Below are 19,492 nucleotides of genomic sequence, written 5' to 3' on the forward strand. Positions count from 1 at the left end.
TTTCTGTCCCCTCCCCCCAATAGCATGCAGTCCCATTTTCAAGTCCATTTAGGGGTAGAGCAGGCATTGTGTCATCTGTTTCCTGACTTGGAACCAGCCCCCCAACAAACCGTTGGGGACTTGAACTCCCAATGGAAGGAAGGAAGAGATGGCGCGGGGTGCGGGAGCCAGGCCTTACTAATTGGGCATATTGTTAAAGCTCTCCGTCCAGCTTGCGGCCGCATCCGTCGCCTTCCCGGCCGGAGTCTGCGGGCCGCTCGCAGGCGTGGGGAGCAGCGCGGGGCGCAGGGCTACGGGCGGCCCGGGTGCGCGGCGCTGATTGGCAGAGCGGGCGCCGCCGTCCAGGAAACGGCTCGGGTTTCAGCGGGGGGCGTGAACCGCCGGAGGAGGCGGCGGCGGCGGCGGCGGCGGGCGGCGGTGGCAGCGGAGAGCGCCGTGGAGAGCCGAGCCGGGCGGGCGAGCGAGCGCGGCGGCCGCACAAAGCTCGGGGCGCCGGGGGCTTTGCAGGCGGCGTACCTGGCCAAACGCGGAGACTCCGTTTCTGGCTGGCGGGGAGCACACGCGAGCCGCGGGGACTCGAGACCGCAGCTTTCCTGCGCGCTCTGTCTGTTCGCGAGTGGCGAGCAAAGTTTGGTCGAGAGACGCCAAGCCCAAGTCCTTTCTTCCTCTCGCTCCCCAAATCCGAGCGCAGCCGCGGGCGTCATGCCCGCGCTCTTCCGCAGCCTGGGGTGCGCGTGAAGCCTCGGAGCTTTGACGCCGGCAAGGACCCAAGGAAGACTTTGTTTTTGGAGTTTCTCCTGAGGGATCCCCGAGCTCGTCGCTTGCTCCATCCCGACCCACTCCGGCCGCGGGGACTGAGCAGATCGCGGAGGAGCGTGGCCATTCAAGGTAATCGCCGAGCCGGGCGCCTCGGGCAGTCTCGCCAGCCGGGAGAGTGGGCGCCGTGGGAGCCCTGGACGTCGGGTGCTCTGTCCCCGGGGGGGAAGACGCGGGAGAACTGGCAGTGGGGACGGTCTTCCCTGTCCTTCCTCTTTTGCTGCTTAGGTGATGGGGAAGATGGGTGCGTGCTCACGGCCGGCGTTTGCGAACTTCTGCCTCCACCACCCCCATCCCGATGGGATGGGATCTGCCTCTGGCGTTGACATCCCCCCTCCCTGTCAAACTCCCGCCGGCCCGGCGGGTTCCTCCTAGTGAGGGCGCGCGGGTAGGCGGGCGGCGGGGCTGCCTCGCCGGGGGCACAGCCCTGCAGCCCAGGGGCCGGGAGGGCATCTTCGGGGTCTCTCATCCCCGGGCCTGGGGAGCGCCCTCCCCCGTCCCATCCAGATTGTGGCGAGGAACCCCTTCACCGGGAGGGAGGCGCTGGAGTGGGGTCGCTGCACCCCGGAGGTGATGGCGATGCCGGGAGTAAGGAGCACCTCTGGAGAAGGGGGAGGAGGGGCTGCTCCAGTTCCCCGATCTCAATACGGGGTTCCCCTCGCCCGCAGCCGCCGTCCGCGCTGGAGCCTGGGGCGGGAGGTGAAGGCTGGGAGGGAGCGCAGCGCGCCTGGGGCTAGGGGGCGGACTGGACCGACTTTTTCTAGTTCGCCGCCCTGCTCTGCAGCCGCTCGGAGATGTCGAAAGCGCAGGCGAGTTCTAACTTGCGCGCTCATTCTTTCAGCGACGGGGCCGCGCTGGGGAATCCTGCCGAGGGCTCCGCGAGGCGCGGGCGGGGCGCCCTGCGCAAAGGAGTGGGGCTGGCGACAGGGACCACGAGCCTTCGCCGCTCCCCTCGCAGCCGGCTCCCTAGCAAACTCTTTTCCCGGATCTTCCTTCCTCTGCCCCAGTTCTATAAAACCCGCCCTTAAAGCCAAACCTGCTTTCAAATCCGAAGCGCTCATTATGTGTATGGTGTGAAATGCTATCAACATTTAAAACCCCATTGTCCCCTCTGGTCCCAAATCCCTGTAAACCTTCCACCAGCCTCCACTCATTTTCATCTGAAAAGCCTGTTTAGTTTGAATAGAAAAGCAATCAGGTGCCCCTTTCGCTCTCCCTGGAATGTCAATTAAAATGCAGATTTCTCTGAGCTCTTTAGCTGCGGAGAAGGGGGAGAAAAAAAAAAAACAAAAAAAAAAAAACAAAAACAACCCAGGATATTCCAGGCAAACAAATGAAAGAAATGCTATCATGAAACGGGGGGTTGGTCGTGAGCACCCCGAAGCTGCCCGCCAGTCCTCATTGGCTTGCAGGGAGGAGCTTGTCATCCTGTAGCAGCCTGTATATTTTGTCTTTTGAGAGTTCAGTGCGTTGAGGAATTCCCTCTCCCTCTTCCCCCGCCGCAGATGTAACACCTACTCGAATCTGGAGGGAAGGGAGGGCTGTGCGGAGGCTTTGAGCCTTTGAGCGTGGGAGTGGGTCAACCTCTGGGGGAGCCGAGCCCCCAGCCTTGCGTAGCAGTGTTCACTTTCACGGTGGGAAGTCTACCCCGGTACAAAGCACCCAAGTTGCTCAGCACGGGGGAGCCAGCGAAGGACAGATAATCCAGCTGCCTTCGGCGGAAGCCCGGAGAAGGCCGGCCACTAGCACTGGCCTTCCTCTTTGGAGGGTGGGGAGGCTCGGGACTGGGAAGTTGGGACCGCTCCCCAGCCTGTTTCTCTCTGCAGGTCAGTTTGTCTGTCTCGGGGGCAGGCTTGTGCCGAGGTGAAAACGGCCTAGGGGAGCGGGTGGCCGTGATGAGCCATCCATCAGAGGGAGGGTGACAACTCCTCCCGCGCAGGCTGAGAAGAGAGTTCCCTTTCAAGGGGAAAAATAAACATGCTAGGGCTTTCACTGGGGCTCAGACTCCAGGAAGGATTACGGTATTGTAGGCAGGAAGCTGGGATTGTGGCCGCCAGCGGCATGCTGGGCCTGTGTTCCCAACACCAGGCCTCGGGACCTAATTATCCTGCCTAGGAGGTCGCTCTGTACTCCTGTCCACTCCGGTGAGGGGCTGCAGGGACCTGCTGCCTGCTTCGGGGCCCAGCCTTCCCGAGATGTGGGGAGGGGCCTGTGGTGGGGCCTGGACCTGGAAATGCTGCAATTCAGGTTTTGGGTAGAAGCTAGAGGGGCGAGTGGGTGGTAGCTTGAGGTTTGGCTCCGGGCACTGTCCACTATTTCCCACCTAGAACTAGGGGGCTCTTTTGGGAAGGCACAGATTAGGGTTAGGGTGGGTTGGGGGGCAGACTGGGGTGAAATCTCCAGTTAGGAGTTAAGACTGTTCATAAAGTTGTGTTCTAAGCAGAAGATTCTCATGCATTCTACAAATGTTCAGTAAATCAATGAGAATGTGTACTTTCCTCCCACACGTATGTAGAAATAGACGTGGAATTATCTTTTGAGGCTTTTAAGAGTAAAGAAAAGCGAGGGGGAAAAATCCTTCAAGGATCTGAAAACACAGGGTGTTCTTACACTTTTCTTCCTTTTCCCGTGAATCCCAGTTTCATACGTGCTTTCTTTGAAGCAGAAGTTGTCTACCCCTCACCCTCTTTGGAAATGCAGTTCCATCCTCTTTGCCCTCACCCTGTTTTAATCCCCAGTCAAGGCTAAGAGGAGCAGTTTCTATGGTGTCACTTCGGAAAATGCTCAGGCAGTGTTGAAATTCGGTGTCGTAACTTCAAGCATCAAGTTGGCATGCAACGTGGGGTAAGGCGTGAGGTTTAGTGATTTGATGATTTAGGAATTCTATATTAAAGGCCACCCCTACCCTGATCTTATAAAATGTGGTTAATTCATGTGATTCACAGAATCTGAAGACTGAGGTTATTGTACTCTTTCTTTGTGATTGTTTTAATCAGAGTCTCTAAAGTTCGTGCATTTCGACTATACACTTAGTAATTGAGGATATCAAACAAACCCAAAGTTACTTGGAATACTTTAAGCTTGCTTTGAAATTTCTCTTTGCCTTTTAAAAACTTGGATCAAATAGGTGAACAGAATAATAAGTTGAGCGCCCCCCTTGTAACTCTACTCCAAAATTTTAGCCAGTAGTTAGCATATTGATAGATAGTGGCCCAATCACATACCATGCCAATAATTCTGCATATCATCATCATCATTATTGATAAACTCTCCCATTATTCATCTGGAAACCAGAGTTTGTATCTGCTGTTTCTTAACCGTTTGCTAGGCCTTGGCTGCCATTTACTCCCAGTGGAAGGGGGATTCGGTCTTGGAATCCCATTTTGGATCAGCAGCTTTGAATGCATTGCACTTCCCTTCATTCTTTGTAAGCGGCTGTTTGGCGAGAGATGGAAATACACTTGTATTTGAAAATGAATCCTGACAAGTGTAAACTGGTGGGAATTTTTCTGCAGCCTTCCTTGGATGATTTTTCATTTGCTGGTCTGCTTTCCTCCTCAGCCCCACAGTGAGGGGGGGCAGACCTCTCAGATGCAGCCCGGGAGGAACACGGGTCTGTAGGCAGATGCTTTCCCGGTTCTGCTTTCTAAAGCCTAGTCAGAAGTGAACGAGGCCGCGTCTGCCAACCCCAGCAGTTTTAACGTGCTTTCATAGTTGACCTTGAAACTAAGGTCACGTTGCTTCTGCGTTTTGAGGGTGATAGAGGTGGTGGTGGACAGTGAAGGAGAGCACACTTTGCCTTACTGCAGTGGCTGCACGTACCTGTCCATATCCTCTTTTATCTCTGTGTTTCTTAAAAGGATGCTTTTTAAAAGACCAGCGTAACACATATTGCCCCCAGGTCTTACAGAAACACCTTGGGGAACCTGAAGCGAGGACGGAAGGTATTTGCAGATAAAGAAAAATGGCTCTGTTTTCACGTATTGGAGAGGCTGAAAACCTGCTTTATCCCATTTGGGTTTACGTGGATTGGCTCCGGGGAAGATTTCACTGACTCGCCAAATCTCTTTCCTCTAGTGGCCGCAGCTGCAGTGGCCGCCACTGCGTGGTTCCGGAGCCCACCGCAGGCTGAAGGCTTTGCTGGCTGTCCATGCTTGTCGGAGAAGTGTGCAGATGGGATTAACGTCCACATGGAGATATGGAAGAGGACCCGGGCTTGGCACTGGCACCATGGTCAGCTGGGGGCGCTTCATCTGCCTGGCTGTGGTCACCATGGCAACCGTTTCCCTGGCCCGGCCCTCCTTCAACTTAGTTGAGGATACCACCTTCGAGCCGGAAGGTCAGTTATTTAATTTCACCTGCAGGGTACCAAGTTTGTTTGGGGTTTTGTCTGTGGAAGTGGCATTTGTGCACGAAGGCCCGTTTTAGAATCAGCTGCCCTTACGTTGTAAATGAGTCATCTAAGAGCAATGGAGAGTGGCCTCTTTACCCCTCCCAACCCCACCACCCAAGTCATAGATGACCAGAGAAGGTTCCTTGCTGCAGCAGTGCAGGCAGAATGGTGTAGTTTGGTGGTTGCTTGGTGTGTGCATTTCTCTGTTCTGGGGGAGGGAGGCAGTGCCCAGGAGAGCTGTGGAGAAGGGACTTGTCTAGCGATGAATGCCATCTATGACTTCCTGCAGTAGCCCTTCTGCTCAGGGAGATCCTTGCTCACCATGTAAAGAATTGCTCTTTTCTCACAAAAGGAACCATTAAAGGAAATTGCCAACCTCTGAAATGCTGACATTTTATTTTCATTGTCTGGAGAAAAAGAGGCTTCAGAAGTTCAGCCTGGAGATGCTTGATATTATATTAGCTGTGTTTTTTTTTTAAGCCATTACAGTTCCTAATATTTAAGCAATGGGTCACAGAGCCTCAGATTCTATTTTAGGTAAATTGGAAAGTAAAGGTCGTAGGGTATCTCCCATATCCATTAGAACTTTCAGATCTCACAGGGCATGTGGTGGTGTCCCAGGTTTGGAAACTTCTTTTTCAAGCATGAGGCCCCAGTGTGACTGAATTGTTCAACTGGGCAGATTGGGAACCTCATTCTTAGGTCCTTCTGAGACTACATTAGCCAAGTCTCTTCTTGGTGCAGCATTGAAATCTGTCATCAGTTGGGAATATTGGTAGCTGAGTTATTTCTTGAGTGGTAATCCGAGAATAAAACGGCAGATCCCAGCACTCATCGCCACTTAATGAACCTGTTTGCTGAGAGCCCACCTGGTGCCCGCTTGGCTTTGGGAGCCCGACACGGTCCTGAGTGGTCTGGGGTCAGCTTGGCTGTTGTGGGAAAGCCCCCTGTGCAGGGGTGAGTGAGCAGCAGGCTGACCCGGGAGGGCCGGCTGGGAGAGGACAGAAGATGCAGCCTCCTTAGCCACAGCCAGGACAAAGCGGTAAGGAGGGCTGTGTTCCCACGGGGGCCGTGAGTTCTGAGAGATGGGCTCCCCCAATGAGACCCCCTTGCTTGAGACATTAAAGGATGAGGACAAATCTTTTTCTGCATGGAGATGCTCATCACCCAAAGCCATCGTATGGCTGAGACTGGTGCAGTTTTATTACACAGAGGCACGGAGGCTTTATAATGAACAGGTTCCGTGGCATCGCCGCGGCTTCCATGGCTCCGGGAAGGGAGGCTGGTAGGGGTTTGTCTGAGGCTTTTACAGGCTATAGCTGCAGACCGACTTACGGAACTGCCTCCTAGAGACATGTGCTATGACGACGATGAATGTAACTTGCGGTGGTGATGGGTTTTTCTAGGACTTAATGTGAATGAGAAGGTTCCCGGTTTCTGAAAGTCATGCCTGTACTTCTTTAATTTTGCTAATAATTAAAATGGATGTTTCCTTAATTGCTGGGTCTCCCCCTGAGTGCACGGCTCAGCACAAACGGCAGTAGCTGTGCTGGGATTTCTTACATTGTGGGCTTCAGGAACAGCCCAGGTTAGGAAAAAACTGTCATTTCTCATTAGAATTTTGGGGGCAGCATCGTTGTGAGTTTATTTCAACATAAAGCCTTGGAGGATTTCTTTTACCGTATTTAATTATTGGAGAGAGTTTAAAATGCATGTGTACACGCAGGAGGAGAGAGCGGAGGCAGAGAGAAAGAGCAGTGGGAAGGGATGAAGTCCCCCAGATGGTTCTTTGGGTAAAAATTTGCCTCCAACAATGTGTGAGCATTGACTTGGGGTCTGTGGGTGCACTTGATGGGGCAGGGGACATGATCTCCCTAAAATGCTGGGTAGTATTTTGCAAGTGTCCTTTTTTGTATTTTTCTGGACCCATAGTTTCCAGGAGATTTGCATCCATGGTTGTGAGATGTTAAAAAAAGAGTTGAGAGGAAGGAGCAACACCCTGCGAAGAGGAGGCTTTGGAAAAGCATATGAGCCCTGGACCTCAGTTTTCCTTTCTGTTATCTGAGGGTTTGGTGATGAGCTTTTAGAGGGTTCCTTCCAGCTGTGACATTAAATGAGCTTTAAAACCCTCAGAAGTCTTCTGACTACCTTCTGTAGAGAGTCTAGACTGGCATACAAAAGCAATTAGTACTTAGCACAGGACCTTGCCTCTAAGAAGCACCCAACACACATGATAAATATTATCACTGTTCCCAAGTGAGCTGGGAATATGGGCCTTACCAGTCCGATGGGCTTGCATGGTCTAGAAACATCCAGTCTTTTGGAAACAGTTTAAAAGAAAGTTGTTATCTGACTTGGAGCTTCCAAGCAGCTGTGTGTCCTCCTGTAGGGTCTGTACTTTCCTTGTTTGTTAGTCCAGAATTAGCAGCTGAAGCCCAGAGATGAGTTTTGCCTTGGAAGATAGGAGGTTATTGGGAAGGTAATCTCATTACAGATGAGAAAGGGGTTTTTAAGGACTGTAAAACTGCTGACTAGGGCCTCCAGATGAGGCTCAGGCCCTGGGACTTAGGGTGTGTGTGTGTGTGTGTGTGTGTGTTCCATGCCTATTGTAACTACAGCTTCAGTTACCAGCAAGTTCAACCTTGCCCTTCTATTACTTAAGGCTTCGTCTTGGAAGACTTTGTGATTTGCTAATTTGGAAGCTCAGTTTAAATCGATGCCCATTGGGCTGGACCAGAGGAAAATGTGTCCAGAAAAAAATGGGCTCTTTTTGGAGGATCTCTGTGTTCTGGCCCCTTAGGGAAGCTTGTGTCCAGGCGTCTTGGCTTTGTACCCTGTCAGATCGTGTCATTTGTCTTCTGGACACTTTTCTGAAGTGATAACACAGTGGAGTTGAGTCTCTTCAACAGACTTAAGAAAGCAAAGTGATAATCTCTAGAAGATTTTGTGAATATTTTCAATTAGTCGTTCATTATTTTAGGGATCAGTTGAAGGGTGTAAATAGAGTTTTTGACTCAAAGAGGGGCAGTCCTCAAGGACTGTTCTGTTGATTAATATTCTAATTATTTAAAGTATCGTCGAGCTTGATTGGGGGCATGGAAAGCAGGGAAGAGAGCAACTTTTACTTTCAAATTCTTCCTGACATTGTCACCTACTCTGGTTAATTAAGTCATTGTTGACACTAACAGCATCTTTGTTTACACCAGCCCAGTAGGAGCTAAAATAAAAGGGCTCTTCCAACCCCACACCCGTAATTACTTTCCCACCCTCCACAAAGTGTGATTCAGAATCACACTGAAAAGCAGCAACCTGGGGATAAAGTAGTTTGTGTGCTACCACCCCACCCCACCCCAGTTAAAAAAAATTATTTAGGTAACGTTACTTCTCAGAGATGATTCTGTCCTGGACCAACGCGTGTTGGTCCCAAGTCAAACAGTAGAGAAGATGAGTGTGGGATCTGCATGGAGACCTCCTAAGTCAGATTTTTCCATTGTGCTTTAGTTCTTTGTTGGAAGTACTATAAAGGCCCAAATAGCAGCCATACGTATTTAATTGCAAGTTAAAAGAAAAAAGAATATGTCCGCATACCAAGAGTGAAGGACTTAAAATAATCTTCTGTTTTGTATTATCTGCATCTTTGTTTCTCAATATGAGTGTTAATATTTAAGAGTTGACTGTAACTTGATAGTTAGCTTAGGAACAAGGACTTATTCTTGGTCAATTAAACCAAATGCAGGCTTATGCAGTTAAATACACAATGAAGCACACATTCTTTATTAGTGTATAGAGCATTTCACAATTCATAGACAAAGAGCTGTGTTTAATATTACTTCTAAGAGCAAAAATCTGGCAAGCCCAGAGAATTGGCATTTGTATAATTTCTACACTGGCCCGCTCTCATCCGAATTGGAATTTTGCCTGTTTATTTTAACCGGTTTAAACATTGAGCACCTACTATGCAAAAAGTCTCCCACTAGGCGATAGTGAAAGACTCGTTCTTGCTTTCAAGTCTTTCCAACTCAGTTGAGGGTAAGAATTCAAACAACCAGAGCAATCCAATACGAGAAGTTTCCAATATCAGACTTAGTGAATAATTACATGGCCATGAAATAACTGGGGTAGTGTTTAAACAGGACAAGTTTTGTTTAATGTTCACATTCTCAATAAAATGTCTCTGGTAGCCCTTCAGCTTGCAGACTGTTATTTGTTTGGGTGTTGACTTAGCAAGGGTAATTGTTAAAAGGCTACCAACCCCCTTTAATCAGAGTCTAGCTTAATTTTATTTCCTTAGAAGTGGACTAATTGCTGTCCTTAAAGGAAAATGTAGGGAACTGATTTTGGGGTGCCGGTTTGTTAAACCAGTTAGGAAAGAACAGCTTGTGTTTTACTCTCCACTTTCATTATTTGCTTCTTAGCAGGATGACTTTCTTTGGTAGTCAACTCAGAAATTATTTATTTTTTGAAAGTTTCTCAGGCTACCCCAGAAATGATCTGATCCAGTGGATTTTCTGTGATTATGCAAAACTAAAAATGTCCAGAGTCTTCTTTTTTCTTCCTTTGAGGGATGACTGTAGCTCTGGGTTCTGTTTATCCTTTTGCAACATCTCAGGCGAGATTTAGAGATGGCCTTTCATTTTTTTTTTTCCTAAGCTTTCCTGCATTAAAATGCTTGGGTTTGCTAACCTTGCCATACCCTGGCAGCTGCCTTCTTCCTGACTTGCTTTCTTGGTGTAGTTTCTTTTAACTGATGGTGACCCTTGTTGGATGCTGCGTGTGGCTGAACAGTGAGCCAGATGTAAGGGGCTGAAAGATTGGCATTAGCTGAGGGGGTAGTTTCTGAAAAACTATGCTTCAGAATCATTATGTCCGAGATGATTTTGTCGAAGAGGAACAAAACCTTCAGAACTCAGATTTGGCTTGTTATGGGCTTTTGAAACTGAGTTTGTTTTTTTGTTAAAGCTATGTATAACTTGGGTTCCATTTTGGGGAGATGTTTATCTTTGTGGGATCTGGCAGCCTTACTATCTTCCCCACCTGGTCACTTGTTCCTGCTTACCCAGGTAGACCTGGAGTGACGTCCCAGCCAGGTGGCACTCCTGGCCTTCTTGCACTGGGGACTCTGAAGAGGAAAGGAAGAGGGCTGAGTTCTTTGAAGGAGAAGTCTGGACTCTTCACTGTGATGGACTTTCGTTAGTTTTGGAGATGTCTGTAATGAACAAAGATCACACTTTTTAAAGTTTCTTTTCCCTCTCTCGGATCCGTTACTATCCCTTTTTAGGGCATGATAGAAAATCCAAAATGGTAGAAAGGTATACTGTGATGGCAGCCTTTCCCTGGTCTCCATTTATTCCAGACTTTTACCATTTATTTATTCATTTTAACAGGGTCTTGAACCATTGGGACAAATTATGGTCATGCTTGCTTGAAAGGTGTCAAGGAAAATGGGCATAGTTTCGGTTGTCAGTAATTTTGGTTTTGGAAAACTTGCACCATGGTGGAGTTATAAGATGGATATGAGCTGTTGTCATTTATTCCATTTTGGAATATCTTAAGTAATTACACCCCATTCTGGACTAAATTGTCACATCATGCAAATATTAAAACTTCTTGATTCTTTTTGACGGTACTGAGCCAGGAGGCGAAACTGTGTCATGCTCTTTCCAACCTCCTGACAATTAAAAGTGGTAAATTCAAAGTCATTCCTGAATGGAGTACACATATATAGAATTTCAGGTTATGGTGACATGTTTTACGTGTTGGCTAAAAATAGCTTATAAGGAAAACACTTACAGATGGCAGGAATGAGGTGAAGGGATGAATTTATTTATGTAATTTATATAGCACCTTTCCTTGAAAGAACTTAATTCTGAGCTCTAACATTAGTAAATTCTATAAGTTGTCATGATTATTTTCTAACATTACTGTATGTGACCTCCTTTTATACACAATAATTTACTGTTAAGTTTTTCCATGCGTGGTCATTTAAAAGTGTCCGACTGGAAAGGCCAACTTTGTGGGTGGGTGGGTGGGTGGGGGAGGGTGTTATAAAATGAATATAAAGATTTTTGCAGTAGGCAAGTTTAGAGTTTAAACTCTGAATGCCCTTAAGCTTCAGATTAGAAGTTGATGGTGGGATTGCCCCAAAGGAGTGTGGCTGCCTTGGAGGTGCTCCTTCCCGTGCTGCTAAGCCTCCTGGATTTCCACCAAAGTCTGCTATATTCCTAGTTGACCCTGCTTGGTACACAATTGAATATATATCCTAGATGTTATAAATGTTGCAAATTTAAAATCACAGAAATATTGACAAGATCAAGAATCCCTTATATATTTAACCTGAATGCTCTGTCTGACATTTTGTACCAGAAATAGACAGGTCTTTTTGAATGCCATAGGATGCACTTTTTGGAGACTTAAACTCAGAAGGAACGTGGCCTTTGGAGTTAGGCAAGATGCCCTTGGATCTCTCCCCGTATCTACTGGTGCTGTGACCTTGGGGAAGTTAGTTAACTTCTCTGAGCCTTCGTTTCCTAATCTATCTTGAAGGTAATTGCAAAGATAAAAAGCACAGGGGATGTAAAGCTCATTGCAGTTATTGGCATATCTAGGTGCTCATTAAATGCTAGTTTCCTCCCTATCCCACCCCATTTCCTTGTCAAAACAAAAAACCTGATAGAGAGTTTAAAACCAATTCATGGAACAATAGAATGTTTACCCTACAATATAAAGTGATAAATCTTTTGAGGAGAGGCATGTACATTAATTAAAATACAAAGTGAGCCGGAGTTTCTGGATTTGTGCAATCCTTTTTATCATCTTGGCTTTTGCAAGTCCATGGACCTTAGAAATGTGATCACCTCTCTGTTTGCAGTCCAAATGGATCTGGGCTGACAATTCCCACCCCCCCCCATTGCAAAAGTCAGTTCCAAGCTCTGCAATAACAGTGGGACACATACTTCATGAGGAGCAAAGTATTTTGGCAAGAAAAGAGCTTTTGGTTTGAGGCTTCCCAAGGATTGTCATTCGGCCTTGTGAAGAATGATGGGGTGCAGAGAATGAAGGGGTTGGGGTGTGGGTAGCAAGCTCTACCCTCTTGGGGTGGGGGAGGGAGCTCCATAGCATGTTGGATCCTCACTCCGTCTTTTCCTGAGTGGCTTCCCCTGGTGTTCCTGAGGGGCCCAGGGGGCTGGGCTCCAGTCTGCTCAATAGGGAGCTCAAGGAAGTGGTTTGGGGTCCCCCAGTCCGGAAGGGGGAGGAGCTGAGCAATCATTTGCAGGTTAAACTCCCATGGGGGTTATATGAGTGTGTGATTACAGAGGGTGGGGGCGGGGTATTCATATTCCCATTTTATGGATGAGGTAACTGAGAGTCTTGGAGATGAAGTGATTCCTTCAAGACCCCACAGTTGGCTTGGACCCAGAACTTTGGTTGAGTTTGTTGGTGTAAGACAGTTAAATCCTTCTCTTTCCTGAGCAGGAATATTGTGTGTGTATGTGTTTGGGGGGTGGGGGGATGAGGGCTGTCATTTTTTCTGAAATCTGTCATTTGACCATTAAGGCTGGCGAGGAAACTGCTGGTATCTTCTGTTTCTTCCCCACATATCCACACTTCTTCCCCTCACCCACTGGAAGACAAATCTCAAGCAATAACCACATTCCAATATGTACCACTTTTTGATTCCTCTTGAATGGCCCCTGATGCAGTGTGGCGTCCAGGTGAGAAGCCACCCCTCTCTGCTGCCGGAGGAGCCTGGAGGGAGACAGCCGTAAATCCCAGTTAGAGACCCAGGCTAAGTCACTGCGGTTGAGCATAAGAAGGGCTGGCCTGGTTTTCTCAGGGACTCTCGATTCTTAATTCATTCTCCCATGTTGCCACTTCAACAGAGTAGGCCCTTCCCTAATTTTTTCCTCTCCTAAATGCCTCTGGCAGTTTGCCCTGGGTCCTGCTAAGCATTAGCCTTTCTGATCATCACTTTGATATTAGGTCAAGTTTTTCTTCCCAGCATTTCTGATTTGTGATTGGGTGGGAAATCAAGGTCCACCTGCACCGACCCTTGCACCTGGGAATCTTGCAACCTGTGGTCATGGAAACAACAAACTCCACGGCCTGTTTGGTCCTTGGAAGTGTCCCTTCCCTGCAGAGAATAGGAAAGGGGGAAAAAGTTCCAAGAATGAAAAGGCACAAATAGCAACACCTACTCTTCCTCCAGCCTTGGCCAGGAAGGGCATCCGGAGGGGAATAATGAGGTGGAGTATGGAGCCCGTTTGTTAAGCAAGCAAAGTTCGGTTTGGTGGTTTAAAAAAATAGTAAGTGAAATCTGGCTCCAGCTAGACTTGGAAGTGAATCAGGGCTCATTCGGTCGGCTGGACGTTGCACTGGTCACTTGCACAGTGGATGCACAGACACCCAGGAGTGGGGGTTCAGTCTGGCAGAGAAGCTGGAGACTCCTAACTGGAAAGAGACACAACAGCTTTCCATCAGTTGCAGTCCTGGGTGTAATAAAAACTTGCAGAGTTTATCAAAGATGAAGTCGTGTGGAAAGACATGCCCTTCAGATTGAGCAGTAATGGCTGTGGCTTCTTTGAATTTGTTCATTTATTGCCCAGATACTTTTTTGAGACCCTACTATGTGCTGGATTCTGTGGGAATAGATGGGAATAGATGGGTGAGAAAAAACCAGTGTTAAGTCTTGTTGAGTGTGGGAGAGAGGCATTCGTCATATAATCACAAAAATGAGTGTGCTCCCCCCCCCCCCGCAAGCTGAAGAAACTGAAGGAAAAATCATGGCATGTCTCAAAGGAATTTGGGGAACCCAAAGGAGGCATTGTGGCCAGAGGGTAGAGAGCAAACGGCAGAGGGGATGAGATGGACTGGGGGAGAAGGCCAGGGTTGGGCCGTGTCAGGGGGTGTGTGCCAAGGATAGGGTTTTCTGGGTGCTCAGCTCTGCAGCTTCCAGGGGGCTGGTCTTCGGAAAGAGGTGAGCACCACCTTGATTCTTCACAAACCCACCTGCCTTGGGCTCAGTCAGGACCAGCCAGCCTTACCTGCTGGGCTTGCTGTTGACTGGAACAGGGTCCAGGTCATTGTCCAGGGCCTGGCCTCTGTTGTCCACTGTCAGGTTTCACCTTTTGATGGAGGTGGGGCAGAAGCAGCTGGGTGGACGGGGGAGTTGGGTGCTCAGAGGCTGCCCACCTCCGTCCCTAAAGGGTGTCTGCCCTTAAAGATTATGGCAAGTACTGAGGTTGGGCAAGGGCATCTCCAGCAGCTCCCAGGCTGCACTTGAGCCAGTCATTTCAGCCTGCTCCTTGACCACCTCTTTTCTGGAACTGCCTCCAGTTGGCAGAGTTTCTTGCCGGTCCATCATGTAGACAGGGAGGTGGCTGGAGGGTAGGGCACCGGACGGGCATTCTGTTCACCACCCGTGCGCTTTGCCCTGCCTGGGGTCCTGGAGATTCAGGAGGACCTCCCCTTTCTCCCTCGATGGTGCACAGCCCTGTTTGAAAAGATACAGGAAGTGCTTTCTATGGGAAAGTTCTGGAGCTGTGCACAGCCCTTCCAAGGCTCACGTGCTTCTGAGGGCTTGGAAAGGGGCTCTGCAGAGAGGTAGGGACTCTTCAAAGTTTGTTTGTTTTTGTTTCACCTCTATGCAAATATGCGGCTTAGAGCAGGGGAAAAAGGTTAACCGTGGTGGCTCTGGATCTTAATTTGGAATTTCCTGAATTGACATGGGTTTCAGGTCTCCGACGCAGGATGCCGGAGGGGGGATTTTTCTTTTCTCAGAAAAACACCAGAGAAAAGTGATCCCCGTGGCACAGACCTGCCTTTCTGGTGTCCGGCGGTGCCAAACCAGCTGGGAATGTGTTCTCCCCTGGGAGCCCCCTGCCCCCTCTGCCTGAAAAGTGATTTAGGGGACCCTCTCTGAGAGGTCACGCCAATCTAGCTGCTCGCTAAAGGCTCCTCGGGCCACAAGTCCGGCCTCCAGTCTGCACACGGATTTCAGATTGCAGCCCCGGCCCGGGTTTGCTGAGCGCCGGCAGCCAGATCAAACCCATTCAAATGAGGACAGCCATCTGCCTCCCAGCCTCCAGCTGCCACCTCTTCACTTGCAGATGGCTGGGATGCTGCTGGGGACCCCTGTCCCGGACACATCTGCATCCATGGATGCGAGTTAGAACCGGGGTCCTGCTGAGAGAAGAAAGGCCGAGTCCTTTATATAAATTTGGTGAACAATATGCCCAAAAGGTCCTGAGTTGAAAAACCAGGAGGCAGCCTTGCCCTCGTGGAATAACTCTTACCCTTTGTTTTTTTCCCCCTTTTTTCCTTTTTTTTTAATAGCTGGGGGCCACTTTAAAGTATTCATTTATTCAGAAAGTAGTTACCAAGGGAGGGTCTGTTCTCCAGGCTTAGGGAAAATGTCAAATAGGATTTGGCTATCGATCTGATCTTTAAGGAACTTTGAGGGCAAATGTATCCACTTGAGTATGCACCATTTATTGGATCTTTATATCAGTATCGGGGAGGTACAATCATTTCTGCAGCAGCTTCCAGGAGCTACAGGTAGCACCAGGCATGGAAAGGTCCCTAAAAACATGCTTCTTGGAATATAGTCAAACTGCTGGCTTTGGGGACATATTCTGTGAAATGCAGCCCAGCTTGCTGGATGAGTTGTGTGGGGGCAGCTCTGTCCTAGGCCCTTTTCCCCCGGGTTTGGTATTTGTAGGGTTATTCTCCTGTGCACTGGAGTCAGGATAAGTCATTCAACCCCTGAGTCCTGCTGGGAACCTCTGCTCTAGGAGTTCTGGGGGTGTTACTGTACCCCACAGATAAGCATCAGGTACTGACAGATTTGTTGGATGGGTGACTAGTAGGTGGTATTTTGAGAAACCACAGGCCTCTTCCCTTATTAAAATAATCAAATGGGTGTTTTCCTTGGGTATTGATAGAGATGAATCTCACAAGATCCCTGGATGTTTAGTTCCTTTTGAGAACATTCCAGAAATCCCTGCATAGTCCCTTTGATATATATCTGGTATGACTGATTGGTGCATTTGAAAGAACACCCTGCTTTGAGGTCAGTGAAAAGCAAATTAAAGTTCCCATGGGGCTGGGGAAAACCACCTGCAGATCCGATAGTTTCAGACAGTGACAACCCACAAACCAGAACCCAGGCCCTCCTGGCTGGCGCTGAGCTGCAGGCAGGAGGCCCGATGAGGCGAGACTGTGCCCTGCACTCTAGAGTATACAGAGGCCTTCCCAGGCATCTTCTCCTTTTGCCCTTGTGGTGACCTTGTCTGGCAGCAGGCGGGGCTCAGGCTCAGGGATATGAAGGGGCTGCCCATGTGAACACAGGTTGGGTCTGGCAGAAATGTGTGTTCTTGGGCACTAGGCTAGAACTCCTTACAGTGTGGTCCTTGGAGCAGCAAATTCCACATCCCCTGGGAACCTGTGGGAAATACAGAACCTCAGACCCCATCTCAGGGCAATGGACCCAGCGTCTTCAGAAGTAGGGCCCAGGAGCTGTGCTTTAACAAACTCCAGGTGGTCTTCATGTACTGTCTCCATCCCCCCGCCCCCAGAAGCTCTCCATGGTGGTGGCAGGGTAGGGAAGGCAGATGCATATTTGGCTGTGAGTACACCAGCTGGATGGACAGAGGGCTGTGGTGTCTTGGAGATGTGACCCGTGCATTTTGTTTTATTGGGAATCAGAGGACCATTCAAGAAAGCAAGTGAATTTTTGAGGTGGGCTATGAAGGCTGAATAGGAGCTCCGCAGCGGAGAAGCAGGGAGGGGATAGCAAGCAGAGGGAGCAGGCAAGCCTAGGGTGTGGAGAGGGTTGAGAAGAACTGCAGCCCAGAGTAACCAAGGAGCAGCCAAGGCTTTGGTGTGGGCTCTGTCTTTGGGCTTTGCCCTGTCAGAAATGGGGAGTGGGCTCTACCTTTTTTTTTTTTAAAAAAAAAAAAAGCATTTCAGAAGATCATTCTGGTGGCCATGGGTGGATACATGGAGGCAGGACATGTTGATGATGGTTGGTGGGATAGGGGGCATTGCAGAGGGCTTTTGGAAAGATTCAAGAGGCCTGCAGTAGAGATCTTGTCGCTGCTTTCTTTTCAGAGCTGAATTCAGAGATAGGATTAATAGGCGAGGAACAAGAGGCAAGAGGGAGAAGAGGGCCTTTGAGAGCTGACTTGGATCCTGGGTGGCTGTTCCGAGCTTACTTCATTGCACAGGAGGCCAGTGGAGGAGGAGCAGGTTGAAGGCCACTTGCTTGCTTTGGATAGGACCTCAGTAGATGCCTGGGTAAGGTGCTTCTTTGGGCAGGCGGAAATGTGAGCCTGCAGGCAGGGACTTGTGTGCTGTCACTGACCTGGAAGGGGTGGGAAGAGCCACAGGGACGGAGGAGAGCAGAATGGAGGGAAAGAACTAGAAGAGTAGGGGTGCAATGCTGAGCAGGGTTCCGGTGTGGGTGGAGGGGAGTGGGAGGAGAAACTTCTGAAATGGCAGGAAGCTCCCCAGACAGGTTGCTGTTCTTAGAAAGCTTCTTCTCTACGAGGATGCTCGGCTGTCACACACGTGTACACACACACACACCAGAAAACAAGAATGATACTTTAGATAAGTAAGCACGAAACTCTGTATTAGGGGATCTAGAAATGTAGTGGAAGTTTTCCTGTCCTCTCTTCTCTAACATCCCAACCTTTTACATTGCAAAGACCTAGATAAGTGGCTTTACTTTCTTCATACTTAACTTACTTCATACTGCAGCCAAGTGGTAATGATTTCAGTTAAAAGATCTTTTTTATGGCAGATAGAGTTTGGGTTCTTACATGTGCCAGCCGTTGTGCTAGGTGCTGTCTTTGTGCTTTCCTGTTTATTATTGTTCCTGGTTTGCTGGTGAAGAGGTGAAGGATTAGAAGAACTAGGCCCTAGTCTTAACTCCCAGAGACCATGAAGGCGTGGGAACTGAAGGACACCTGACAGGGACGATGATTACCACTTTACAAGATGAAGACTATCTCAGTGCTGACATCAGGACTTGACAGGACTGAAATATTTTGGGAGTAGAGGATTAGGCTTTTGAAACCATAGATGACACATGTTCATTTTACAGGACAACACGCCTGCAAGGCTACTCTTGATCTTAAAGATTGTGTAGATAAAGTCAACGCAATCCTCCTCATTCCATCACTATTTTGCGCGTCCCAGTTGCCCTTACCGAGGAGAGAGAAACCTAGTTCCTTTCCTCTGAGAAAAAGAGAGATTTCCCTGGGGTCTTTGGGTGGCAGGGTTAGCTTTTTGATGACGTGGTTTTCCCTAAAACATTGTGACCTAAGGAACTCTCAAGTTTGGACCTGAAGATTTTAACAAGCGCCAGCTTGCTCTGCCATGGCTGGGAAGTTTTTCCCGAAGGCAGGGGCCCTGGGGCCACCAGATGTGCGGCATAGACCAACCTGACCCAGACACAGGGTCCTCATTGTATGTCCGAGCCAGAGGAGTGCAAGGTACTCGGACGTGACTTGGTGCAAGTTTCTACTTCCTGGGCATCATATAATCTAATGGCCTGTCTCTTTGTGAAATGCTTTGTGAACAAAGGGCTCAGTTTTGAAGTTCTTGCTCAAGCAAAGCTGCCAGCATCTAGGGATTTTGTATAAAGAGCACCGATTCAATTCCGGCATCCTAGCAGTCCAGCGGAAATTTTGCTCTGGCGTCTATTAGAATTTGTAAGTATTGTGGCCAGAGGGAAAACTTTTCCGCTTGTGCCTTTCCCTTTTGGAGACCGTTAATCAATAGCCTGTAATACTAGGATCAGAAGGTGAGAGGGGATGCTAATGAAATGGGGAATGAATATTTCCACTTTGGTCCAAATATTGGGGAATAATGGTGGCTGTCTCTTAAGCAAGTCCATTCGTAGGCACTTTTCTCTCTCTTCATTTTTATTTTCTCATGGGGAACAACATAATTTCTTTTTAAACTTGGAAAGCTGTTCACCCTGTTTCTCAAAGGCAGACCTAAATTATAGGAGGGGTGTGCCTAAATGTATAATTTTTAATGGTTACCACATTGGAAACATCAGCCGTCCTCCCATCAGATCACGAAGCATGTGAGCCAGTCTCGGAGCTTCTGGAACAGTTGAGCTACTGTGGCCGAGGTAGCTATTAGTGGTTGTTACCGGCCCCTGTGATACTGACAAGGAACATTTAGAGCCCTAACTTGTGTCTACAAGACTCTCCGACAATTGGTCGGAAAGAGAAAAGTGCAGCCTTTCAGCCTGTTGACTTATTTATTTTT

General features: G+C 48.7%; 1 protein-coding gene across 12 annotated transcripts in view; it reads left to right on the top strand.

The window, feature by feature from the left end:
- Nucleotides 1-468: 468 nt before the first annotated feature.
- Nucleotides 469-19,492, top strand: part of FGFR2 (fibroblast growth factor receptor 2) — a 100,101-nt gene continuing 81,077 nt past the window's right edge. For 4 of the 12 annotated variants that reach the window (XM_037805429.1, XM_037805438.1, XM_037805436.1 and 1 more), the window contains exons 1-2: nucleotides 472-888; nucleotides 4,894-5,155. In XM_037805429.1, coding sequence (XP_037661357.1) covers nucleotides 4,990-5,155 — 166 coding nt within the window. In that variant the 5' untranslated portion in view covers nucleotides 472-888; nucleotides 4,894-4,989. Of the gene's footprint in view, nucleotides 889-4,893; nucleotides 5,156-19,492 lie in introns of all 12 variants that reach the window. The other 8 variants (XM_037805431.1, XM_037805432.1, XM_037805435.1 and 5 more) reach the window with 5 other exon arrangements.

Source organism: Choloepus didactylus, chromosome 15, assembly GCF_015220235.1.
Source record: "Choloepus didactylus isolate mChoDid1 chromosome 15, mChoDid1.pri, whole genome shotgun sequence".
NCBI lineage: Eukaryota > Metazoa > Chordata > Mammalia > Pilosa > Megalonychidae > Choloepus > Choloepus didactylus.